At 43.0% G+C, this 27,876-nt stretch overlaps 1 protein-coding gene across 4 annotated transcripts in view; it reads left to right on the top strand.

Annotated features, from left to right (window-relative positions):
- Nucleotides 1–6,108: 6,108 nt before the first annotated feature.
- Nucleotides 6,109–27,876, top strand: part of CMTR1 (cap methyltransferase 1) — a 57,331-nt gene continuing 35,563 nt past the window's right edge. For 3 of the 4 annotated variants that reach the window (XM_036413561.1, XM_036413559.1, XM_036413562.1), the window contains exons 1-2: nucleotides 8,396–8,550; nucleotides 22,140–22,282. In XM_036413561.1, the coding sequence (XP_036269454.1) occupies nucleotides 8,403–8,550; nucleotides 22,140–22,282 (291 nt within the window). In that variant the 5' untranslated portion in view covers nucleotides 8,396–8,402. Of the gene's footprint in view, nucleotides 6,269–8,395; nucleotides 8,551–22,139; nucleotides 22,283–27,876 lie in introns of those variants that run through there. The other variant, XM_036413560.2, reaches the window with a different exon arrangement.

Here is a 27,876-nt window from a genome sequence, read left to right as displayed (position 1 = left end):
CTGGTCAGGTCACATGCCCAGGTTGTGGGCTCAATCACCAGTGTGGGGCGTGCAGGAGCAGCCGATCAATGATTCTCATCACTGATGTTTCTATCTCTGTCTCCCTCTACCTTCCTCTCTGATATCAATAATATATATATGTATACACACACACACACACACACACACACACACACACACACACACACACATATATATATATATATATATATATATATATATATATATATAAAGAACATGTGTTTTTAAAATATATTTCTTTATTGATTTCAGAGAGGAAGGAAGGAGAGGTAGAAACATCAATGATGAGAGAGAATCATTGATTGGCTGCCTCCTGTACACCCCACACTGGGGATGGAGCCCGAAACTCAGGCATGTGTCCTTGGCCCGAATCAAACCTGGGACCCTTCAGTCCACAGGCTGATGCTCTATCCACTGAGCCAAGCTGGCTAGGGCTAAAAAATATATTTCTCAGACACTGCTGGTGGGAATGTGAAATAGTACAGGCGCTATGGAAAACAGTTTCTTATAAAACAAAACATACCCTTACCATAGGGCCCAGCAACTGGGCTCTTGATACTGCGTTTACCCAGAAGAGCTGAAAAACGTACACATCCACACAAAACCCTGCACGTGGATGTTTATAGCAGCTTGGAAGCAATCAAGATACCCTTCAGCAGGTGAACGGATAAAGAAGCTGTGGTACATCCAGGCAATGGGGTGCTATTCTGTGCTGAAAGGAAATGAGCTATCATAAAAATACACAGAGGAAACTTAAATACAAATTACCAATTGAAAGAAGCCAGCTGAAAGGTTGCCTATTGTATGGTTCCCACCTTAAGACTTCAGGAAAAGACAAAAGTGTGGAGACAGTGAAAAGATCAGTGTTTGCGAGGGATGGGAGTGGGGAATAAAAAGTAGGCAGGGGATTCTTAGGGCAGTAAAACTACTCTGTATGAAACTGCAATGGGGAATATATGTCATTATACATTTATCCAAACCCACACAATTCACACGTGTAGAGTGTAATGCGAACTATGGGCTTTGGGTGATAATGATATGTCAGATGTAATAAATGCATCATTCTGATGGGAGCTGCTGATGATGGGGAGGCTGTGCATGTGTGGGGGCAGCCAGTATGTGGGAGATCTCTGCACCTTTCCCTCAATTTTGTTGTGAACCTTAAACTGCTGTATAAAAATCAAGTCTTAATAAAAACAAACAGAAACAACCCTTTTCTAATTCCAAAATATGTGCCCTCACAAGGTTAGAGTCTATTGGTTTTCTTTTACTTTAAAAAAGCAATTAAGAAGTACAAATTGGCCGAAACCGGTTTGGCTCAGTGGATAGAGAGACGGCCTTCAGACTGAAAGGTCCCAGGTTCGATTCCGGTCAAGGGCATGTACCTTGGTTGCGGGCACATCTCCGGTAGGGGGTGTGAAAGAAGCAGCTGATCGATGATTCTTTCTCATTGATATTTCTAACTCTCTATCCCTCTCTCTTCCTCTCTGTAAAAAATCAATAAAATATTAAAAGTAAAAAAAATATATATTTTAAAAAAAAGTAAGAAGTACAAATTGGCCCTAGCCGGTTTGGCTCAGTGGATAGAGAGTTGGCCCACAGAATGAAGGGTCCTGGGTTCGATTCTGGTCAAGGGCATGCACCTGAGCTGCAGGCTCGATCCCTGGCGCCCGTCGGGGCCTGTATAGACACATGGATGTTCCTTTCTCTCTGTCTCTCCCCCTCCCTTCCACTCTCTCTGAAAGTTAATGGAAAACAACAACAACAAAAGTACAAGTTGGGCCCTGGCTGGTTTGGATCAGTGGTGAGACTGTTGGCCAGTGGACCCACAGGTCGCTAATTTAATTCCCAGTTAAGGTTTCAGGTTCCATCCCGGGTCCCAACTGGGGCGTGTGCAGGAGGCAACTAGTTGATGTGTCTCTTTCACATCAATGTTTCTGTCTCTCCCCCTCCTCCCTTCCTTTCATTCTCTCTGAAAATCAATGGAAAAAAATATCCTCTGGTGAAGATTAAAAAAAAAAAAAGTACAAATTGACAGTTACAAAATGTGAAGTACGGCTTAGGGAATACAGTCAACAATGTAATAACTGTATATGGTGGCAGGTGAATACTAGACTTATTAGGGGGATCACTTTGTAAGTTATATAAATGTCTAGCCACTATGTACACTTGAAACTAATATAATATTGAGCAATAATTAAAAAAAAAAGTTGAACATTTCCGGATTCTTTGTATATTGAGTAATTTTGGATTTTTTTTTGGACATTTTGAATATAACGCATGTGACTCTGGGTCTTGATGAAATCCTATGGAGAATGCTGACTTTTTGGTATGGGTTTCGTTTGTGTTTGTTTTAACAGGGAACTGACCCAGTTCGGTCAAGCCACAGATTCCGCCCTACCTTCTGTGGGCTGTGGTTCTAATGGACAGTGGATGAGCACCATGGTTACCTGGTTACCTAGTGACTGCCTAAAGCCTGGGTGGAAGTGGATCAGAGAAACAAAACAAGAAACACCATGCATCCCCTCATCCGCCCCCCATTTCTGACCCAGAGAGCCCACTGCTGCTTCTCTGGAGCTTCCTGTCTGAGCCTGCAGCAGTTCTAGGTTTCCAGCTGCCTTTCAGTCTGGGCAGGGAGCTGCCAGAGGGGGAACATCAGGAACTCACTCCTGATTTGGTGGTTATTTGACCTCTGGTTTCCGTCCCCAGTAATCCTGCTGCCATTTACTTTTCAGAATCTTCGTGTAGGTGTTCCTAAGGTTTAGATTGCATTCAGTGAGAGAAATGGGATGGAATGTGCTTTCTCCATTTTGACAGGACTTAGAATCATGTTTTTCCTTCTTTTTTTGTTGTTTTGCTTGTTAATCTAACCTGAGGATATGTTTCCTATTGATTTTCAGAGAGAATGGAAGGGAGGGGAAGAGAGAGAGAGAGAGAGAGAGAGAGAGAGAGAGAGAGAGAGAGAGAGATGTGAGAGAGAGACATGGATCAGTTGCCTCCTGCATGTACCCTGACAGGGGCCAGGGACTGAACCTGAAACCCAGGTACTCGTCCTTCCCCGGAATCAATGATACAAAGGATGATGCTCTAACCATTGAGAACACCAGCCAGGGCTGTTTTTTTTTTTTAAATTATTATTTTTTTAAAAATTTTATTGGGTATTATATATTTTTGGATATATATGACAAATCACTATATCCAAATATATATAATATATGGTGAATATTTTTCAGTTTTTGGCTTGGCCATTAAATTTCTTTTCTATTCTTTTCTTTTTTTAAAAATATATTTTATTGATTTTTTACAGAGAGGAAGGGAGAAAGATAGAGAGCTAGAAATGTCGGAGAGAAACATCAACCAGCTGCCTCTTGCACACCCCGCAACCAACGTACATGCCCCTGACCGGAATCAAACCTGGGACCTTTCAGTCCGCAGACCGATGCTCTCTACCGCTGAGCCAAACTGGTTTTGGCAATTTCTTTTCTTTTTTATTTAAATGTATTTTTTATTGATTTCAGAGAGGAAGGGAGAGGGCAGGAAAGATAGAAACAACAATGATGGGAGAGAATCATTGATCAGCTGCCTCCTGCACACCCTACACTGGGAATCGAGCCCACAACCCGGGCATGTGCCCTGACTGGGGATTGAACCGTGACCTCCTGGTTTATCGGTCGATGCTCAACCACTGAGCCATGCCAGCTGGGCCCTTATTCAATTTCTTAATGGTGTCTTTTGATGAGCAGATGGCTTTCATTTTGATGAAGTCTATTTAAAATTTTTTCTCCTGATTAATGCTTTCTGTGTAAAAAATCTTTGGCTATCCCCAGTCTGCAAAGTTATTCTCTGATGTTCTCTTTTTTCACTTTTTCCTGTTTTATTGAGATATAAATGACATATGACATTGTATTAAGTTAAAGTATACAACATAATGATTTGATATCTCTATATATTAAAGGCTAATATGCAAAGTGTCCCCTCAGAAGTTGGACTGGGAGACTGAGAGCATGGTCGCTCGCTATGTCCTGCACCTTAAGGAAGGCCCTGGCTGGCAGCTGGGAGGTCCCAATCGGCCTTGATTGCTGCCCAGGCCTAAGGACCCTACCTGTGCACAAATTTTGTGCACCAGGCCTCTAGTATGTATATATTGAAAAATAATTAACCATAAATTTAGTTAACATCCACCACCTCATATAATCACCATTTTTTCCTTATAATAAAGACTTTAAAGATTTACTTTCTTAGAAAAGTCCAAATACATAATACTGTATTAACTATAATCACCTACGTTTTCTTTTATAAGTGTTGTATTTTTAGGCCTGATCCATTTTGAGTTAATTTTATATATGGCATAGGATAGGAATCAAGGTTTATCTTTCTCCCATATATTTGTTTGGCTGTTACAGTACAATTCATTGGATTCATGCATATATATTAAAAATACATTTTAATTTTTCTATATTTTAAATGTACTTCCTCATTATTTAATGCTTTACATTAAAATTAAAAACAAATCGCACAATATCTTAAATATGTTAACTGTATTTTAATACATTTTTTCCTTTCTCATCCTATACATTTTCTTTTATGCCCTTCAAATTATTATGTTGAGAAAGGACACATAAACTTTAAAGACTACCAAATGTGTCTAAGGCACAACACATGTGCAGAACCCCCGGTGAGAGGGAAAAACACTCCGCTTTAGAACCAGAGAGACCTGGGTTTAAATGCTCATTTGCTACTTTCTAGCTCTGTGACTGATCATATCACTTAACCTTCACTCATATCCCATTCTCCCACAGATTCAGTAAATGCCTATCGCGCACCTACTGTCGGCCACTGTACTCAAGATTTAATACAGATACACAGGTATAACCTTTCCTGCACCCAGTTTACAATGGAGTGGTTGAGGCAGATGAGTCAGCAGTACTGTGGTAAGTGCTTTGATAGCTCCGAGCCTTGACTTGTGGGGTCAGGAAAGATTTCCAGATATGAGGACACTAAACTAATAAGTAGACATTAGTTAGGCGAAGAAGGGGACACATTGAGTCAGGCAGTGGAATGAGCCCTTAATAGACATGGCGTCGTGGAGAAATTGAGCGAAAACTAGGTTATGGAGAAGGAAGGACCAGCAGTAGCACAAGGCACTGCTGCAGAAGGGTCACATCAGAGGGTCTTGCAGCCATCTGAAGGACATCAGCTTCATCCTCAGAGAAGTGGCAAGCTACTGATTTTAGTCATTGACAAGTTGTGACAAGATCAGAGTAAAAATATTTTTTAAAAATCACTTTGGGCTTCCGACTGGAGACAGGCACAATGAGTTGGAGGTTATTGGGGGAATCCTAGTGAGAGAGGGTAGTGGCAATGGGTGGGAGAAGAATGGGAGGATTTGGGAAGTGAGTAGGAGGTAGGCTCAATGAAGCAGATATCGGAGGCTGGAAAATGAGATGGGGCCTCCTCAGATTTCTGTTGGGACCAAGAGAATGAATGGTGGTGCCATTCCCTGGGAAAAAGGGTAGGCTTATGAGAAAACACAAGGTCAGATTTGCATTTTAGGCGTGAAATGACTGGGGATGTTCTGCAGACTTTGTCACATTGGCCTGAAAATGGACAGAGGGTTTGGAAGGGGAAGCTACCTGTGTCCATCTGGTCGAGTTGCCAAAGACGGCATTCCTTCTGCCTTCCCGACCTTTGTTCAACGTCTGTTAAGGATGCATTTGCTGCTGGACGTCGGGGATTCATCCGTGAACAGGAAGACTGGGTTTCTGCCCTCAAATCAGTGTGCTGGCTACCTCGTTAAACTTTCCTTAATCTGAAAAATGAATATAAGAAGACTGAGATGAGGTGCTGTGACGACACCCGACGATTGTAGTTTTTGTTTGTTGTCCGGCCCCAGAGCCGGAAGAGAAGATACTCGGTTACTGTGGTTTCATATCCTTTCCCCGCGGGGCTCCCGCGCAGGCTCCGGGCCGCCGGGCGGGGCGGACAGGGCGGAACCCTTGAGGTCTGCCCCGGGCAGGACCCGGCCGGGCGGGCGCGGGAGCGGCCGCGTGACGTCATCAAGTGGCGCCGCCCGGGGGGCGGGGCCTGAGCACGACGGCGGGGCGGCGCGCCGGGCCTGGCAGGGGAAACGAAAGTGAGGGAGGAGCTGACGGTTCTGGCAGCAGCAGGGCCGGGCCCGGTAGCGGCGGCGGCAGCGGCGGCCTGACCCCCCTCTCCGCTCCCCGGCAGCTCGCCCTCTCCCCTCCGTGTGAGTGCCGGCGCGCGGCCCGGGGGCGGCGGGCGGGCGGGCGCGCGGGCTCAGCATCCTCCCCTCCACCGCCGCCTCGGCCCCGCTCCCGCGCGCGGTCTGACCCTCGCCGCCTTCTCGCCCCTTCTCTCGTCTTTCCTCCCACCCAACCTCCCCAACCCCCACCTTGCTCCTCCTGCTCGCGGGGCCGGAGCCGCCGCTGACTTCGCCTCTGCGCACACACTCACACGTTCACGTTATCTTCCAGTGGAAAGACGGTCCGGGGAGATGGGAGCTCCCTCTTCCCGCTATGAGCCGGGGTGGCAGTGCGAGCCCGAGGCCCCGGGAGAGGAGGCTGGCGAGGGGCTTGTGAAGCCCCTGCTGGGGAAGCAGCAGGTAGAAGCAGGCCTTCTCCTCGAAGTTCCCGGCCAGCGCGCCCTGGGCCCTGTGTAAGGTCACTGGGTAGCTGTGCGGCCTCCCCGTCTCGGGCCGCCGTTTTTTCCAGTGGAAAAATGAGGGTTGGACGAGATGATTTGGAAGGCTCCGATCTAAGGCGGTTTGGAGAGGAGCGTCAGCATCCTTCCTTTCACACAACTATTTCCTCGCCTTTTCTTGCACCCACCCCAACCCTGTCCACACTGAGCTTCCCCTGCTCCGTCTCCAGAGCCACTAAGCCAGTGGGGCCTTTTTTTTTTTTTTTTTTTTTTTTGGCGGGGCGAGGGGGGCGATATAAGATAGGTTTAAAGTGAAATGTGGCTCGGTCCTGTTTGTTCAATGTCCTCTGTTCTTCCTGCGACCCCAGAAGAGCCAGTGCCTGGTGAGAGGATGGGATATGCATTAGGTTGACGAGCTCATCTTTGAGATGGAAATAAGTGAAGCATGTGGTCCAGGTTTCTGTGAGGTTGACGGGATCACCGGTATCTTAGATTTTATTGTAAGTCTGTTCTTTGGCCCCTGCCCCTCCTCTTCGTGGAGGAGTGCAGCCCTGTTTGCTTCTGTTTTGAGTCCTTTTTCTGAGTCCTGTTAAGGCCAATCAGCTGTGTATAAACCACACTATTCACTACTATTGGTTGCTTTTTAACTCCATCATTTCTTAAGATGTCAGTGTCTTCTTGATTTCTTCCATCACACTTTTTTTTTTTTTTAAGTCCTCACCCGAGGATATTTTTCCATTGATTTTTAGAGAGGGGAAGACAGAGATATATCGATGGGAGAGAAATTGGTTGCCTCCTGCCGGCCCCTCAGAAGGGCCAGGGACGGGGGAGGAGCCTGCAGTGGTGGTGGTATGTGCCCCTGACCTGACTCTAATGTGGGACCCTTCTGTCCTCAGGTGGAGGCTCTGTCCACTGAGCCAGACCGACTCAGGCTTTTTTCCCCCTCATGCTTACCTCATGCATTACCATGGGCATGGATGATGGTGGCATGGTGCCTACCTGTTTTCTTTCCTTTTTGTTTGTGGAGGTGGGTTTCTGTCCTTAAAATTACTTTTGTATGTGAGTCTTATGCTGTGGCTACCTCCAGTTCCAATAAATTCTCACCCGTATTTCCTCAGTCCTAAGTCAACCAAGGCTTCCATTCCTTACACTGGTGAAAAACTTTCCCTATTTTTTCATGTTTTTAAACATCCTGAAGTAAACAAACAAACAAACAAACAAAAACATCAGTGTTTGTATCATATGGACTGTTAATTATCTGGGTAAAATAATGACAGTGATAAAACAATCATTCTGGGATGGTCTGTTCACCTTGGAAATGATTGGTTAATAGTCATTGGTTAATAGTTTCAGAATCCATTTCCAGTGTACATTGTTGTTACGCATGGCCAGTGTTGCATCAAAGTATAGAATAACAGTTTCCCAAGGCTTTTCCCCTGCGGTGTGGAGTTGTCCATGACTTTTTGGTATCTGACACCAATGGCCCAGAGGCCTCTGAGTCTGTGAGTACCACATTTTACAGTGAAACTGACGGCTATTTTTGAAAGCCCGAGCTTGGCTAGCATCCATACTGGACCTCTTTGAGGAAGAGGCTATTCAAGTGCTGGCACTGGAAGTTGTTGGAGTTGCCAAATCCCATCCCATTTATAATTTATACTTGAGAATCCCTGCTCTGCTCCTAGAGACTCTGACATGAGCAGCTGATTGTCTTGTCTGGATTTATGGTTGCAGTCACAATGAAGAGGAGAAATGATCCAGAATGCACTGCCCCTCTCAAGAAACAGAAGAAAAGAGTTGCAGAGCTTGCCCTGAGCCTCAGCTCTACATCTGATGATGAACCTCCCTCCTCTATCAATCATGCAGCAAAAGGTATGCTTGCCTGTGTGGTCTGAGGCCACTGGCCATCTGGTTATATGAATCCCTGGAGCCTAAATTGGGCAGACTACAGTCCACTGCTCCTTGTGGAAAACTAGGCAAATTCTGCAGAGATATGCTGGCTGTAGACTCTCCCTTTCTGCCATTCTCCTAATCGGTGTGGGGGACTTGTTTTAAATAAAAAATTGGAATTTTTACAAAGTGTGGTAGCTTGGTTGCTGGTCCTTCAGCAGGTGGCACTCTTGATGCCATAAACCAGGTGTAAGTACAGGCATACCTTGAACATACGGCGAGTTTGGTTTCAGATCACCAAAATAGTCATAATCAGTGTCTTGCCTTCAATATGTACAAAAACCTGCAACATCTGTGAAGCACAGTAAAGCAAAGGGCAATAGAATCAGGTGTGCCTTGCTCATCTTGTGCTCTTAACAGTTAATGATCCTGAGGCTCTTTGCTGCAGTGATGTGGTCTAATTCCCCTTAGGGATTTGCATTGTTTTCTCAATTCCCTCAGCAGTTCTGAACAAAAATACCCAAATGAATTGGAACATGCCAGTATTCACTGTTTACATAAAGCTCAAAGGACTTCGCTCATCTAGATTTTGCTTTGCCTGTTTCTTAGGATTATGGACATTCACAGTTTACACAGATGCTTTCTGTGAGACATTGTAAAGTGTCTAGGAGCTTGCCTCAAATACCAAGCAATTAGAAGTAGCTATATTGTATTTACCCTGAATTACTAGTTGTATTAATTTCCAATGACTGCTGTAACAAATACAAACTGGGTGGCTTATATCATGGGCAGAAGTCTGAAATTAAGGTGTCAGCCCAGGCCATATTCCCTCCCACGGCTCTTGGGGAGATGGCTTTCTGCATCTTCTGTCTTTTGGTGGTTGCTGGCTGTCCTTGCTGATCCTTGGCTTATAGTCTTTGCCTCTGTCTCTTTGTTCAAATTCCCCTCTTCTTATAAGGACATCAGGGCCCACCCTAATATATTATAACCTCATTTAACTTAATTACATCTGCAAATATCCCTATTACCAAATGTCCCGTTCCCAGACTAGGTGACATTACCTTTTGGGAGACACTATTTAACCAGCTGTCTTGTATTTTGGATCATCTGTTGGGTCACTGGTAAATTGAAATGAAATTTGGTAACAGATTGGTAACTATAAGGGTGTGAAACATCCTTTGAAGGAGGTAGAAAATTCATTTTATTCATAAGTGGTAGGCTAAAAAAAAAGTAGTAGGCTAGTTGAAGGGTAGTTACTCATCAGTTGTCTGAGAAGCTGGTCCAGAGAGGAGAAGCTTAACAGGTGGCACAGCTAATGAAGCGTTTGGTGTGGCTGTGGTCCTGGCTGGACAAGAGACTCAAAAATTTATGTGTGCCTTTAAAGTTGTCATGTTGAGCCGGGACCGGTTTGGCTCAATGGATAGAGCGTCGGCTTGGGGACTGAAGGGCCCCAGGTTCGATTCCGGTCAAGGGCATGTACCTTGGTTGCGGGCATATCCCCAGTAGGGGGTGTGCAAGAGGCAGCTGGTCGATGACTCTCTCATCGATGTTTCTAACTCTCTCTCTCTCTCTCCCTTCCTCTCTGTACAAAAATCAATAAAATATATTAAAAAAAAAAAAAGTTGTCATGTTGAGTTCCAGGGTAGGTGAGAAAGGCAGCATGTCGCAGATTACTAAGTAGGAAGGTAAAAAACATACTGGTGCATTTGCACTCGGGACTATTAAGGAAAGGGAATTTTGGTTCTCATCTGCAATTTAAGCAGCTTGGTGAAGGCAGAGGGTCTCCTTGGTAGGCTCTGGGATATGAGGGGAGAGAGGCCTGCAAGGGAAAAGGGAGAAATGTCTGGAGGAATAAATGACCCTTAGGTGGTGGCGGTATGTATTCCAAGGGGCTCTTGGTGAACATTTGGCCTCAAGTAACATCCTTTGAAGTAAGGAGAGCACAGTGTCCAGGTAGAGGAAGGTGAGTGTATATGGTTAAGGATCGTTAAAGGGAACCAGTCTGATTTAAATTTCAAGCTTTTAAAAATGTGACTGTGGCCAAAACTGGTTTGGCTCAGTGGCTAGAGCGTCGCCCTGTGGACTGAAAGGTCCCAGGTTCGATTCCGGTCAAGGACATGTACATTGGTTGCGGGCTCATCCCCAGTAGGGGGTATGCAGGAGGCAGCTGGTCGATGTTTCTCTCTCATCGACGTTTCTAGCTCTCTTATTCCTCTTCCTTCCTCTCTGTGAAAAATCAATAAAAATATATTTTAAAAAAAATGTGACTGTGAATTGAGATTAGCTCTCTCCCCCCTCACAGACTCCCTTGAATTGTACCAAATAGCTTTAACCTTTTCTGGGAGTAGCCCCATATGACTGAGGATTGACTGTTGCTGCCATGTGTGCAGAATGGAAGTCTGGAGGTGGCTGGGACTGTGTATGCTTCTGGCAGTAGGCCATTTATGGTCCTTTCATTTGTAGAAAACGAGGCAGGAGGTAGAGGTAAGCAAACATGCCGGATTTCCCTGGGTCAACTTATTTTAGAAAGGGGCAGCTCCACGTTGACACAAAAACTCTGAGGACTAGGGTCTAACGTCTTCAGCAAGATTACTCCTTTGTCTCTCCCCACCCCAATCCTGTGCTTGGCTGGAGTAAATGCTCAGTAAATATTTACTGAATAAAATGGATAGAAGGCAGCAGTAATATCTTTTCCAAGAAGCTTAAAATGCTTCACCTCTTTCATTTACCTGCTCTTCTTACAGAAGACCATTTCATTAAGTACTTACTGTATTTTCCGGCGTATAAGACGACCCCCAATCTGAGCAGGCTTTTTACTAGAACACAGTATAGCTTTGGGTACAGAACATGTATAATTTGCATGCAGAAAAAGCCTGCTTGGATTGGCTGAGTTAGAGAGGCGGTCTATTAAAAAAGAACTGGTGTTGCCTCGGAAGTGGGGGGTAGTCTTACACAGCGAATATAGGCCTAAACCTATGTTTTAACTAAAATTCGGGGGTCGTCTTATACGTCCAATCATCTTATACGCTGGAGAATATGGTATGAGCATTTATGTCATTTTTGTTCTGTATTGGCTGGCTCCTCTAAGGCATCCATCCCTGGACAGTGTGCCCTGGGAGTTACTCTCTCACCAGAACCTACGTATCCATTAAGTCATAGCATTCAAGCAGGTGTGTTTCCTTTGTTCCAACCACTTCAGCCTGCACATACTGTTCAAATGGATGATTGAAACATGCTCTCTAGGGAGTATAATAGAAAAACAAAAAAGACAGTAGTTACTATTTCTGTCTGTCTGGGCCTTGTTTGTGCTGCTGTTTCTTACTTTTTTAAAATATATTTTTATTGATTTAAGAGAGGGAGAGAGAGAGAAACATCAATGGTGAGATAGAACGGCTGCCTCCTGCAGGCCCCACACTGGGGATCCCGCCTGCAGCCTGGGCATAAGTCCTCACTGGGAGTCAAATTGTGACTTCCTGGTTCATAGGTCAGTGCTCAACCACTGAGCCACGCCAGTGGGGTTGTGTGGCTTCTGCTAGATCTGTGTGATGACTCATTAATACATCCTTTTAACGTAATCAGTTTTTGTTACATTATTGACAAGGTAACTGTATTGCCAGGTCAGAGACTGACATCATCTGACCAGAGTAGAGAAGAAAGGAATGTTGTCATGGCCACTGCGCAACATGTGATTATTATGAATATTTCAAGAGGAGTTTAAAGGCACTTGCAAGCCTAAATAAACTCTTGGAAATTTGCTATTAAGTAACAACCTTTTGAAGTAAGGAGAGACTGGTGGAGGTCATTTTGTTCATTGTGATTTTTTTTTTTTTACTCATCTAAGGATATTTTTCCATTGATTTTTTTTGTTTGTTTGTTTTTGTTTTTTAGAGAGAATGGAAGAGAGGGAAAGACAGAGAGAAATATAGATGTGAGAGAAATACATCTATTGGTTGCCTCCTGCATGGCCCTGACCAGGGCCTGGGCTGGGGAAGAGCCTGCAACCAAGGTACGTGCCCTTGACCAGAACCAAACCTGGGATCCTTCATCCACAGGCCGATGCTCTATCCACTGAGCCAAACTGGCCAGGGCCTTTTTGTTGTTTCTAACAGGAAAACTTGTCCTTAGGTGTGTGCGTCTGGCCCTCCCATAGCATGTGCCTTGGAAGCTGCCAGGGTCCTTGCCCAGCATCACACTAACAGTGCCTCCCCTCTACCAGACTTAAGTCTTCCCTAAATAGGCTATTTTCCCTGAAACACCATTGCTTTCCTGTCAGTCCAGATTCATGACCTTAATCAAAAACTTCCTTTATCCGTACCTGTTTAAATTGCTCTAACGAGTTACCATTTGTCTGGCACGAAGAAGAAATTGAGTCTTTAAACAGGAATGAGTGTATTCCACAGCAGTTGTTAGGCAGGATGGGATGGTTATTAAAATCCATAATTTATTCTTCCCTATCTTTGTGCTGCTCACCTTGGCCCCTAGTGTTTGGCTCTGCCCCTCCTATGTGTTGTCACTGTCATTTCTAGTCTTGGCATGCTTGCTCTACTGTTTTGTGGCCTTAGCAGAAATTTGGCCAGTAGCTGGGAAGCCTCTTCCTTCTTTAAAATGACTTCAGAGTAATGCCCTCTATCAGGGGAGAAGAAATCCTAAATGAAAACTCTGTAAGTGATGCTTTGGGCGCTCTGGTAGGTTTTAGAAGAGGAGCTCCCGGGAGGTAAATGGGAATGCCACCAGCTTTGGCACATTCTTAATGAAACTAATGATTCTAATAGACTGACCTTATTAGTCCCGTTAATTTATACCTTCATTACAGGAGTGTCTGTTCGGTGTTTGCTAAATTTTTAGCAGTCTTGGGAGGCTAAACCTCCCCTTTAGTTCCTGCTGCAGCCATGGCAGGTGTCTCCTTTTCATCCGAAAAGAGTGGCCCGAAGGCCCAGGGGTAAAGTGAGTAGTGGCTGTGATAGTCTGTGGACATTAGGACTAATCTGGGGAACTCTGTCTCCAATCCTGTCAGGCTAAGAATTGGCTTCACATAGCACAGGAAATAAAAGAGAAATAAGGATTATCTGTTCATCCATCATACTTCTTGACCTTACAAAGAAATGTCTACGGTATCTAGTAGGATGGTATTTTAGCTCCCATCTGCCTTGCTCTCAGAATCTGGACAGGGCAGCTGTACGCTAGGTGACACCTAGAGAGGAATGGAGAGGAAAGATCTTTGTACCAGAATCATCACTGATTTGTCAAATGAACCATCCACCCAGATTTGGTCCTTTCTGCCATTTTGGTCCAAAATGTTTTGAAGATAAAGAAAACAGGTCTTCCTCTGAGATCTGAGGTGGCAGGAACCCTGCGTGCTCAGGAATGATGTTTATCCTGCTGATGGGTGCCCATTAATGGGACAAGCCATCCTGGCATCCTGGCATCCTGGCAGCTCCCTAGAGCTGGCCAAGTGCACATGCTTCTTTGAGGCTGCCAGGTATTCCTAACCTTCCCATAGATAGACCTGTGCATCCCAGACAGCCGGAGAATGGCATGGTAACTGATTTAACATTATAGCTTCTGTTGAGTCAGGACCCTAGATCCCTAGGCTGCCAGAGGGAAAATATAGGGCCCCAGCGGGGAGCTGCCCGCGTTCCTGGTACCACCTTTTTCTGCACTAAGCAGCACAGGTTGAAGGCATGGAAGCAGCTGCATGAAGAGAATCTGCACCTTTGGACGGGTGGTTCTTTAGTATGTGGGCATTCTTACAGAGCACCTCTCTTCTCATCGGAAAGAATAGATGAAAGGCCCAAGCTCAGTCTTCATTCATTCAGGAGGTCTTTCCCCTCAGACCTGATGTCCTCTGAGGATTTCTCTGGAAAGGAACCAAACTCTTTCCAAGGCTTGGAATGGTACTTTATTTCTCAATAGTTTATTTTTTTAACCCTAATTTTCCTTATTTAAATTCTTTTTTTATTGATTTCAGAGAGGAAGGGAGAGGGATAGAGAGCTAGAAACATCAATGATTAGAGAGAATCATGGATTGGCTGCTCCTATAGGCCCCGTACTGGGGGTCGAGTCAGCAACTCAGGCATGTTCTCTGACCAGGAATTGAACTGTGACCTCCTGGTTCATGGGTTGATGCTCAACTCCTGAGCCATACCAGCCAGACATAACCCTCATTTTCAAGTGAATGTATTTTTTTTTCTTTAATATATTTTTATTGATTTTTTTTTACAGAGAGGAAGAGAGAGGGATAGAGAGTTAGAAACATTGATGAGAGAGAAACATCGATCAGCTGCCTCCTGCACAACCCCATTGGGGATGTGCCCGCAACCCAGGTACATGCCCTTCGCCGGAATCGAACCTGGGACCCTTCAGTCCGCTGGCTGACGCTCTACCCACTGATCCAAACTGGTTTCGGCTGAACGTATTCTTATTTCTCCCATAGAAAGGCGGAAAAGTGCAAAACAAAATAAATATCACTTCACTTCTCAGTTTCCATGGTTACTCATTGTTAATATTCTGGGTCTTTTTTTGAGTGGCACTTTGGCATTCTGTGATGTGGTGCTGCATTGGTCCATGTAAACAAGTTGGGTCCTGCTCTGGCTGGTTGGCTTAAGTGTTTGGAGCCTCATCCCAGTAAGGGCACATACCCAGGTTGTGGGTTCAATTTCCAGTCCAGGCACATACAAGAGGTAACAATCAATGTTTTCTTCCCTCCTTTCCCCTCCCCTCTCCTCCTCTCCCCTCCCCTCCCCTCCTTTCCTCTTCTTCCTCCCCTCCCCTCCCCTCCCCCCTTCCTCCTTTCTTCTCCTTCCCTCCCCCTTTCTTCCCCCTCCCTCTTTAAAATCAGTAAAACACACAAACACATGCAAAAACAACACCAAGTTGGCTCCTTGTTAAGGGAATTGGGTAGCCACCTTAAGGGGAAGGGGCAGGTTTGGTAGCTCTCATACACAGACATTCTCAACCAACACTCCTCCTTGCTAACTGCTTAGGAGCCAGGATTTTGGTTTTAAGTTTATTCTGATTTTTTAAAACATGTTCACCTGCCTTTTTCTTTCTTTTGCAAAATGTTAAATCATTAAAAAAATGTATGTTTATCTTAGCTATTACATTAAAAAATATATATATTTTATTGATTTTTTTACAGAGAGGAGGAGAGAGCGATAGAGAGCTAGAAACGTCGATGAGAGAGAAACATCGACCAGCTGCCTCTCGCACACCCCCTACCGGGGATCTGCCCAAAACCAATGTGCATGCCCTTGACCGGAATCGAACCTGGGACCTTTCAGTCCGCAGACCGACGCTCTACAAACTGTTTTCGGCTTAGCTATTACATTTTAAAGTTCTCTTGGGGTAGGATTGTTACTTTGAATAGTACCTGGTTGTATGCAGCATGGACCTTTTGTAGAATAAGTCCTGAACCAAATTTGTTATCTAATTTGTTAAATAATATCAATATTTTAGACTCTGACAGATTCCATATGTCAGCCTCCTGGGGTGGTGGTGATGGGGAGGCTGCTAAATAATCTAGTATGATGGTTGGCAAACTGCGGCTCGAGAGCCACATACTACTTTTTGGCCCCTTGAGTGTGGCTCTTCCACAAAATACCACAGCCTGGGCGAGTCTGTTTTGAAGAAGTGGCGTTAGAAGTTTAAGTTTAAAAAATTTGGCTTTCAAAAGAAATTTCATTCGTTGTACTGTTGATATTTGGCTCTGTTGACTAATGAGTTTGCTGACCACTGCCTTACCCCAATAGGGGGTGGGGCAAACTGGCCAATCTTCTGCAGCCCCTCCCCCTGACCAGCCCCACCCCAGGTCAACCCCCGACCCTGTTAGGGATGGGGCCAGCTAGCCAACTGCTTGTGGCCCCTCCCCCTGGCCAGCCCCTCCCTCAATAATCCCCACACCACATTGGCTTGTGGCCCCACCCCCTGGTCAGCTCCCCACTCCAATCGGGCAGGGCCAGCCAGACAACTACCCGTGGCCCTTTCCCCTGGCTGGCCCTGCCCATGATTGGGCCCCCAACACCAATTAGGGGCAGAGCTGATTGGCCCACTGCCCACAGCCCATAGCCCTTCCCCCTGGCCAGCCTGACCCCCAGTAAGCCCCCACCATTATGATTGGCCCACAGCCCCTACCCCCAGCCAGCTCTGTTCCTGGTTGGCCCCCCACTTTGATCAGGGACAAGGCCGGCCTGCAGCCGGCCTGCAGCCCCTCTTGGCTGCCCCACCCTTGATTCCCGCCCCCCCCCACCCAACACCAGCCAGTAGCCTTCGGCCCCTCCCACCCAGCCAGCCCAGCCCTGATTGGGCCCTGATCAGGGCAGGCTATCCAGCAAATCTTCTGCTGTCTCCTCTTCTCTTCAGGCCCAGCCCTGATTTACCCTGATCAGGTCTGGGCCAAACACATCCCACCTCTAGTATCCTATATAATAAAAGCCTAATATGCTAAGTGCCCAGTCATCCGGTCATCTGTTCAACCAATCAAAGTGTAATATGCTAATTATATGCTAAGGCCACTCAACTACTGGCTATGATGTGCGCTGACCACCAGAGGACAGATGCTCCGAATGGTAAGATAGCTTGCTGCTGGGGTCCAGCAGATAGGGACTGAGTGAGATGGGCCAGACACAACCTGGAGCCCTCCTGCATCCCTACCTGGCCCCGATTGTGCATCCTCTCGCAATCCAGGACCCCTCGGGGATGTCAGAAGTCGGTTTCGGCCCTATCCTGGAGGCCAGGCCAAAGGAACCCACAGTGCACAAATACACACACACACACACACTTAGGTGACTATTATTCAGTCTTAAAAAAACAAAAGGAGGAAATCCTGTGATTTGCAATAACATGAATAAATCTAAGGGTGTTATGCTAAGAGAAATAAACCAGAGAAAGGCTACAATCAATGGACACAAAACTCTGGGGAGGGAGGGGATGTGTGGGAGGGAGGGAGGGGGGCAAAAAAAAAAATATGTAAAAATAAATAAATAAATGTAAAAATAAATAAATAAAAGAAAAGAAAAAGAAAATAAATAAAAATAAAAATAAAAATAAAAAATTAAAACAAAAACAAACAAACAAACAAAAAACACAGAGAAAGGCAAATACTTTATGTGGAATCTGGGGGGGAAAAACCCACCAAAAAAGAAACAGTTGAATTCACAGAAAGAGTAGAGAAGTAATTGCCAGGTGCTGGGGGTGGGAGATACAGGGAGAGGTTAATTAGTAAAGGTACAAACTGTCAGCTATAAAATGAATAAGGTCTGAGGATCGAATTATAACATGGTGACAACTCTATATTGTATAATTGTAATGTGCTGTGAGTAGAATTTTGATGTTCTCGCACAAAAAAAGTGAAATACACGAGTTGATGGATGTGTTAACTCACGAGAGGGAATCCCTTCACAATGTACACGTATACCAAATCATCATGTTATATACTTTAAATATCTTAGTTTTATTTGTTAATTATACCTCATTAAAACTGAAGAAATGGTCCCTCCAGGGACCAATCCAGAGTCATAATAAAATTGTGTAACATCTCTTCAGTCTTCTGTAATCTGGTTGTTCCTAAATCTTTGCCATTCATAACCTTGACACTTTAAAAGAGGCATTTTGTAGAATGCTCCTCAGTTGGCGTTGGTCTTTGTTTCCTCATAATTGAAGTTCTGTACCTTTGTCAAGGTTACATAGAAATGATACTTTGTCCCTCTAATGGAGTGGGGGCGTAAGTCAGTTTGTCCTATCAGTAGTGATGGTAAGTTTGAGTATCTGTTTATGGGCATGTCTGTCAACTTTCTCAGCTGTGAAGTAACTTTTTTTTTTTTTTTTTAAATTTTCACCCAAGGATATGTTTTTTCTTTATTGATTTTTAGAGAGAAAGGAAGGGAGGGAGAGAGAGAAAGCGAGAAAACATTGATAGGTTGACCCCTGTAGATGCCCTGACTAGGAATTGAATCCATAGCCCAGGTATGCGCCCTGACGGGAAACCAAATCAACTGATGCTCCAGACCAGCGTTTTTCAACCGCTGTGTGTGCCGCGAGATGTTGCCTGGTGTGCCGTAGGTGCAGACAAGACAAGAATTTTATAATTTTTCACTATTTTGTTTACTTAATATTTCATAATAAAGTAATTATAAAATACTTTCTTTGTGTTTATTTGATTCCTATTCAAGAGAATTACTTTATATATAGTCAATATAGGCACAGAGTTAAATTTTTTAACATTTTCTAATGGTGGTGTGCCTCGTGATTTTTTTCATGAATCAAGTGTGCCTTTGCCCAAAAAAGGTTGAAAAACACTGCTCCAGACAACTGAGTCACCTGGCCAGGCTGTAAAGTTCCTATTTTCCCCTTTGCAATTAACAAGTAGTTTGAAACTATGTAAATGTTTTGCGCCTCACCAAGCTTTTACCAACTAGTTTTAGCATCCAATGATGACTCTTGCCTGAACCAATTTTTATTATGATATCTGCTGAATTGTGGATTTCTAATGCCATCATTCCTTCTGCATCAGTAGTTGGCATTCAGTTGTAAGTAAGAAGGAAAACTCCCTAATGTATGTATGTATACATGTATATGGTTATAGCAGCATTAGGTCATTATACCTTAATAATGTTATTTATTTTAATGCTCAAAGTGACTTTTGAAACTCACTTTTTAATAGTTTTTAATTGTTTCTATGAACCTGCAGAAAAACAAATAATTTGTATGCTAAATAAAATACTTAAGAAATATCCTATATAAAAAAAGGCTAATATGCAAATTGTCCCCATCTGACTGGGAGTTAGATGTGCATTGACCATCAGGGCGCATGGTGGCAGGCAGCCAGCCAGGGGAAGAGAGGCCGGTAGACGCTAGGGACCGTACCCATGCGTGAATTTCATGCACTGGGCCTGTAGTGCATACTATAAAATAAGAAAATCTTATAATATTTTATTTGGCTTTATTTAATGACTTAGTCCTTGGATAGACATATGGATTATAGCAGCAGTGGCTCAAGAATTGTAACCTTCCAAGTATCTGACTATTGTTGCACATGACACTGAATGGCTTTCTATACTTTCCTAGAAATAATGGTTCCTGTTTTTTATATCATTGACAGTTTTTCATAAAGTTTTTACCACATATACTAGTGTGTTTGTGTGTGTGTGTGTGTAATATCACACAGTAATGCAATCCTATATAATAGAGAGCTAATATGCTAATTAGACCAAACAGCAGAATGATTCTCTGGATGACCTGGACAAAGCTGGGCTGTGAGGGATGGCCGAGGTTGTGAGGGCCTGCCAAGGCAACTAGGGCTGTGAGGGCCGAGCCCCTTGCACGAATTTCATGCATTAGGCCTCTAGTGTTACAATAATTGCTTTATAATAATAACCTTACATTTTTAAGACAGTTAAGAAATGAGCAAAAAATATGTTTATACATTCTTTCATATTGACTAACATATTTACCATTTGTAATGCTCCTCTTTTTCCCAAAGATTTGAGTCATTTTCTGGTGTTATTGCCTGTCAATCTAAAGGACTCCCTGATAACAACAAATCTGTCTTTATCTAGAAATGTATTTTACTTTCATTATTGTATGGCAGTTTTACTGGTTTAGAATTTTTCATTCAGTACATTGATTCCACTCTTCTGGTCTCCATTGTCTCAAATGAGAAGTCAGCCAACTGTAGTAATGCACTTTTCTCTTGCTGCTTTCAGATTTCGTCTGTCTTTCAACAATTAGACAATGATGTGTATAGGTGCAGATCTTTTTGTATTATTCTTACTTGAGATTTGTTGCATTCTTGGTTATATAGCTTCATCAGTTTTTGAGCATTACTTCTTTTTTAAAAGTGTGTCCTTTTCTCTTTCTATCCTCTCCTTTGGATACGGCCATTAGATATATGTTAGTACGCTGATGCTGTCCCTCAGTTCTCTGAGCACCGTGTATTTTTCTTTAATCTTCAGACTGGGTAATTTCTACTTACTTATATTCAAGTTCACTGATTCTTTTTTGTATCATTTAGAATATTCTGTCAAGTCCCTCTAATGAGTTTTTAATTTAGTTGTACTTTTTGTGGTAAAACATAAATACATAACTTATAATTTACCATTTTAATAATTTCTAAATGTATAGTTCAGTGGTATTAAGTGTATTCACATTTTCATGCAATCATCAGAACTTTTCTTCCCAAACTGAAACTCTACTACCCCACCTTTATGATAAAAGGCTAATATACAAATTGACCCAATGGTAGAATGATTGGTCGCCATGATGCGCACTGACCACCAGTAGGCAGACGCTCAATGCAGGAGCTGCCTGATGGTGGTCAATGTGCTCCCACAGGGGGAGCACGGCTCAGCCATGGCTGGCAAGCACAGTGGCAGTGGTGGGAGCCTCTCCCACCTCCATGGCCGTGCTAAGGATGTCCGACTGTTGGCTTAGGCCCGCTCTCCGTGATGAGCTGTCAGTCAGATATCCTCCCAGGGCTCCCAGACTGTGAGAGGGTGCAGGTCGGGCTGAGCAACCCCTCCCTCCCAAGTGCATGATTTTTGTGCACCAGACCTCTAGTATATCTGTAAAAGAGAAGGAAAGAGCCAGTCCCAGTGACTATCTGTTGATTCTCCTTCTTTTGACCAGGAATCACATAACCTACAACTCTGGCAGCTGCTAAGGTGTGTCTTACTTGGAGATCTTTTGCAACAAGGTTATGCTGTAGGACTCGTCCTCTTACCTATAAGTTTGAAGGATTGCAAAAACAAAGGAAACTATATTTGTGTTACTCTGACAATTATATCTTCAATAAATATCTATATTAATAAAAGGGTAATATGCTAATTAGACCAGGAGACCTTCTGGCAGACCATTCGATTGTCCTTCCGAACAAAGCCATGGTGGCAGGGCTGAGGTCAAGGAAGTTAGGGGTGATCAGGCCAGGAGGGGAGGACAGTTGGGGATGATCAGGCTGGTGTGGGGGCAGGTGGGGGTGAGCAGGCTGGCAGGGAGGGTAGTTGGGGATAAGCAGGATGGCAGGCGAGCAGTTGGGGGTGAGTAGACTGGCAGGGTGGCAGTTGGGGGCATGCAGGCCAGCAGGGGGACAGTTGGGGATAATTGGCTGGCAGGAGGGCATTTGGGGGCGAACAGGCCAGCGGGGGGTCAGTTGAGTGCGAGCAGGCCAGCAGTGGGGGTAGTTGGAGGCAAGCAGGCTGGCGGGGGGTTGGGGGTGAGGGTGAGCAAGCTGGTGGGGGGGCAGTTGGGGTCGAGCAGGTCGGCAGAAGGGGCAGTTGGAGGCGATCAGGCCAGTAGGCAGATTGGATAGGGGCAATCAGGCAGGCAGGCAGGCAGGTGAGTGATTAGGAGCCAGCAGTTCCAGATTGCGAGAGGGATGTCCGACTGCTGGTTTAGGTCTGATTGGTATTTGCCCAAAATTACACAGTAAGATGTAGAGAATACTTTGGACCCTAGGTCATTTTATGACCTTCATGTGTGTAATGCATATTTTAAACACTAGTTAGATCAATGAAATTAAACTTCTAGATGTTATTTTGTGCCATAAACTCACCTAAATATTTTCCTTCTTTCTTTTCTAGTATCTACCACAAGCCTCAGTGGGTCCGACAGTGAGACTGAGGGGAAGCAACGCAGCTCTGATGATGCATTCAAAGCAGACTCTCTTGTGGAGGGAACTTCTTCCCGCTATTCCATGTACAACAGCGTCTCCCAGAAGCTTATGGTATGTTGGCACTTGGGTGGGGTTTCTAAAGCTGCACCGGAAGAGAAAGAGAGAAGGGAATTTGTATTGATTGGCATGAAAAGAAGAAATGCTAGGGAGTGAGTTTCCTTTGCTTTTTGCTATTGAAAGTTAGTAGAGTGTGGCTCTCTGTTCAGTAGAGGTATTGGAGCAGCTGTCGCCAACCTTTCGGACCTCGCAGACCACTGGTTGGCGACCGCCGTGGTGGAGTTCATCCGTGTGAAGTGTTGCTCAGCCCTGCTTCTGGTCATCGCCTGCCGGGGAATAGACACACATCTTAGGATTGAGGTCTTTTATTAGACAAGGATCTTCAGGGTTTCAGATTTAGGTTTCTGATTTTTGGGGCATATAATTGAGTCCAATGACTCTAGGGCTCAGTATAACATTTAAAAACAGTGATTCTGTCCAGGAGTTGATAGTACTTCCAAGACTTCAGTTTTGCATGAAGCAATTTTTCAGTTGATCTCTTGATTTGGGCCCTCATTGTCCTTGCCTATTCATGATCTTTTTGGGTTCCATATATAGGGGTACTGGTTAATAATGTGGATTTTGTAACCAAAGAAAACACAATAATTTCAAGAGAAACATCAAAAGTGCTTTATTCAAAGTAATGTCCAGCTACACATTTCCCCCATCTTTCAGGAAATTTGTGGATACCGTCCCAATAGAACTTTCCTTGTTTTGAGGCAAACCATTCAGAGACCCAATTTTCCACTTCCTTCTACGTTTTGAAGTGCTGCTCAGAAAGTGCATGTGCCATTGATGGGAACAATTGGTAATCTGAAGGAGCAAGGTCTGGTGAATACAGTGGGTGGGTTAATACTTCCCAAGGCAGGATTTTTTAATGTGTCTTTAACTGGGTTTGAAAATGTGTGATGGTGCGTTATCATGAAGCAAAATTACTTTACCATGTCTTTTGGCACTTTCTGGTTGTTTCACAATGAAAACATGGTTCAAATTGATTATTTGTTGTCAATAGTGATCAGTATTAATGGTTTCACCTGGTTTTAGAAGCTCATAATACACCATACCTTCCTGATTCCAGCATTGTCTTCTTTCTGAAGCGATTTGGTCTTGCAGTCGATGTTGATGGTTGACCTGGATCAACCCATGATGGATTTCGTGCATTTAGGATTCTCAAAATAAATTCACTTTCCATCACCAGTCACAATTTGATGCAGAAAAGACTTTCTTTCGTGCCATTGAAGCAACATTTTACTGATGACTTTTCAGTTTTCCATTTGTCTTTCGTTCAGTTGATGTGGCACTCATTTTCCTCCTGTTAAATCTTTCCCATTGCTTGTAAACCATTGGAAATGGTTTGCTGAGCAATGTTTAGTCTTTCTGTAAGTTGCTTTTGAATTTCCTGGATGTTCTTTGTCCATGTCCAAATCATCACTTTTAAAGCGTTTAAACCAGCGTTCACAAGTATCTTGAGATGGAGCATGTTCACCATAAGTTTCCCAAAGTATACAGTAACTTTTTCTTCAAAATAATGAATTAAAACTTTCCATAAATGCTCTTTTTTTTTTTTTGTACAAAATTCTACATTTTTAAGTGTAAAAATATCTATGATGTTAACACCTTCAGCAAATTTGACATATGAAGTTTTGAAATTGTCAGTACAACAAAATAGTATACATATCAAATTGCATATATATCAACATATGTGTAACTCCATCTATTGAAAAATATCCTAATTATTAACTGATACACCTAGTAAATTTTTGGAATATTTGTCCTAGATCTGTGAAATATGCCATGGGTATTTTAATAGGAATTGTGTTGGATCTATGGATTGCTTTGGCTATTACAGCATTTTAATGATGTTAATTCTTCCTGTCCATGAACACAGATATATGCTTCCACTACTTTGTGTCTTCCTCTATTTCTTTTCCCAGTGTCCTACAGGTGTTTTTTTTTTTTTTTTTTTTTTTTTTATGTGCCTCAGTCATGAAACAGCTCTGGCTACCAACACAGGCATTAAGCTGGGATGAACTAAGGACTGCATGTCTGCTTTGCCTGATTGATACAAGAGCAATACCACCATCATGTGTCTCCTTGCCCATTGCCAGGGAGTTGTTCTATAGTTTTTTATGAATAAAGGTCTTTTTTCTCCTTGGTCAGGTTTATTCCTAGGTATATTCTTATGTTGTTATTGTTGTAATGATAAATAGGATTGTTGTTTTTAGTTTCTCTTTCTGAGAATTTATTATTGATATGTAAGAATGCTATTAATTTCTGGATGTTAATTTTATATCCTGCTACATTGCCAAATTCATTGATTAAATCTAGTGGTTTTTTTGGTGATAGTCATTTTGTCTTTTAGTTGTAGTTTTGGTGTGGTTGTGAGAGGCAGCATGTATAGGTGTATACCGTATGACACCATCTTGGTTTCCTTCTTTTTTTAATCCTCACCTGAGGATATATTTTCCATAGATTTTTAGGGAGGGACAGAGTAGGGAGAGAGACAGATACACAGAGAGAGAAACATCCATCTAGGAGAGAAACACATTGATTGGTTGCCTCCTGCACCTACCCTAACTGGGCTGGGGATGGAACCTGCAACACGGTACGTGCTCCTATCCTGCAATCGAACCTGCGACCCTTTAGTGCCTAGGCAGGCTGACGCTCTAACCACTGAGTCACACCAGCCAGGGCTGCTGGAGTTTTTATTTTATTTTATTACTGCTTTAATTTCAGTATTGGTCTATTCGGTTTTTCTGGTTATTCCTGATTGAGTTTTGGAAGATTGTATGTTTGTAGAAATTTGTCGATTTCATCCAGGTTGTCCAGTTTGTTGACAAATAGTTGTTCATAGTATGTTCTACAGTCCTTTGTATAATGTGATGTCAGTTTTTACTTTGCCTCTTTCATTTCTGATTTTATTTATTTGGGTTCTCTTTGTTTCTTGATGAGTCTGGCTAAAGGTTAATCAATCTTGTTTATATTTTCAAAGAATCAGCTTTTTGTTTCATTGGTTTGTATTGTTTTTGTTTATTAGTTTGTTTCTATGTCATTTATTCCCACTCTAATCTTTATTATTTTCTTCCTTCTTCTAGGTCTGGGCTTTAATATATATATATATATATATATATATATATATATATATATATATACACACACACACACACACACACACACACACACACACACACTGGTTTTATAAAGAGAGGAAGGGAGAATGAGAGAGAAACATTGATGGAGAGAATCATCTGTTGGCTGGCTCCTGCATTCCTCCTACTGGGTATCAAGCCCACAATGCAGGCATGTGCCCTAACCAGGAATCAAACTGACAATCTCTTGGTGCGTGGGATGATGCTCAACCAACTGAGCCATGCTTGCCAGGCACTCTAGGTTTTTCTTATTGTTCTTTTTCTAGTTATTTTAGTTATAGGGTTAGAGTATTTGTTTCTTGTTTCTTTTAGGTAGGCCTGTAATACTATGGACTTTTCCTTTTTGGACTGCTTTTGTTATGTCCCATAGATTTTGGGTGTTTATTTTCATTTATTTCCAGAAAGTTTATTATTTCTTCGTTGATCTCATTGGTAACCCATTCATTATTTAATAACATGCCATTTAGCCTCCATGTGTCTGAATGCTTTTGAGTGTTTTTATTGTAGATAATTTCTAGTTTCATGCTACTGTGATCTAGAAGGTGCTTGATATGGTTTCAGTTTTCTTGAACTTGTAAGACTTAGTGCCCTGACATGTGGTCTGTCTTTAAGAATGTTCAATGCATATTGAAAAGATTGTATATTCTGCTGCTTTGGGGTGAAATATTCTGTAAATATCAAATCCAATGAGTTGTTTAAGGTTGCTGTTTTCTTGTGATTTTTTTGTCTGGAAGATCTATCCAGTGATAAAAGTGGGGTGTTAAAAGCCCCTACTATGGCTGTATTGCTGTTAATCTCTCCCTTAAAGTCTTCCAATAGTTTATTTTATATATGTATATATTTAGGTACTCCTATATTTGGTACATATTTGTTTATCAGGGTTATATCCTCTTGTTGTTTAGATCCCGTTAGTATTAAGTAGTGACCTTCTTTGTCTCTTGGAAATTTTTTTTATTTTTTGGCATGGAAATTTTTCCTGTCCCTTCACTTTCATCCTATGTGAGTCTTTTGTTGTGAGGTGTGTTATTTGTAGACAGCTCATATATGGGTCATGTTTTCTTATTCTTTGAGTTACCCTATGTCTTTTGATTAGGACATTTAATCCATTTGTGTGTAATGTTATTAATAGGTACTTATTTATTACTATTTTTTTTATTCTTGTCTATCTCTATTTCTTCTTATAACACTCATTTTAACCTTTCTTACAGTTCTGGTTTGGTGGTAATAAAATCCTTTTGCCTTTTTATTGTTTGGGAAGTTCTTTATTTCACCTTCAATTTCTTCTAAGATACATTTTTTTAAAAATATATTTTATTGATTTTGTACAGAGAGGAAGGGAGAGAGATAGAGAGTTAGAAACATCGATGAGAGAGAGTCATCGATCAGCTGCCTCTTGCACACCCCCTACTGGGGATATGCCCGCAACCAAGGTACATGCCCTTGACTGGAATCGAACCCGGGACCCTTCAGTCCCCAAGCTGACGCTCTATCCATTGAGCCAAACCGGTCTCGGCCTAAGATACATTTTTTATAGTTTTTTTATTTATTTATTTTTTTTTATTTCAGAGAATGGAAGGGAGACAGAGAGACAGAAGTATCAATGATGAGAGAGAATCTGCTGCCTTCTGCACACTCCGACTGAAACCCAGGCATGTGCCCTGACTGGGAATTAAACTGTAATCTCCTGGCTCATGTGTTGATGCTCAACCACATAGCCATACTGGCTGTGCTCATTTTCAATTTTGAATGATAGCCTTGCTGGATAGAGTACTCTTGGTTTCAGATCTTTGCTTTTCATTACTTTGAAATACTTCATGCTATTCCTTTCTGGCCTGTAGTGTTTCTGTTGAGAAATCTTCTGACAGCCTTATGGGAGCTCCCTTGTAGGTAACTGGCTGTCTCTCTATTGCTGCCCTTAAGATTATCTCTGTCTTTTTTTCTTTTGATCTTTATTGTGAAAGTATTACATATATCCCTCCTTTGACTCCTTCCAGGCTGTCCTGCTCCCACCCTAGGCCTTTACCACCCTATTGTCTGTGTCCATGGATTATGCATATATACGTACAATATCTTTGGATGGTCTCTTCCCACCCACCTACCCTCCGAGTTCCCTCTGAGATTCAATAGTCTGTTCCATGTTTCTGTGTCTTTGGTTCTATCCTCAGTTTATTTTGTTTATTAGGTTTCACATATGAGTGAGATCATGTGATACTTGTCTTTCTCTGACTGGCTTATTTCACTTAGCATAATACTCTCCAGGTCCATCCATGCTGTCTCCAAGGGTAAGAGATACTTCTTTTACTGCTGCATAATATTCATTGGTGTAAATATACCACACCTTTTTTATCCACTCATTTACTGATGGGCACCTGGGCTGTTTCCAGATTTTAACTATTGTAAATTGTGCTGCTATAAACATAGGAGTGCATACATTCTTTATGATGGGTGTTTCGGATTTCT

Source organism: Pipistrellus kuhlii, unplaced genomic scaffold (genome assembly GCF_014108245.1).
Source record: "Pipistrellus kuhlii isolate mPipKuh1 unplaced genomic scaffold, mPipKuh1.p scaffold_m20_p_5, whole genome shotgun sequence".
NCBI classification, from domain to species: Eukaryota; Metazoa; Chordata; class Mammalia; order Chiroptera; family Vespertilionidae; genus Pipistrellus; species Pipistrellus kuhlii.
The sequence above is the reverse complement of the archived record's forward strand: the minus strand, read 5'-3'. Positions and strand labels throughout refer to the sequence as shown.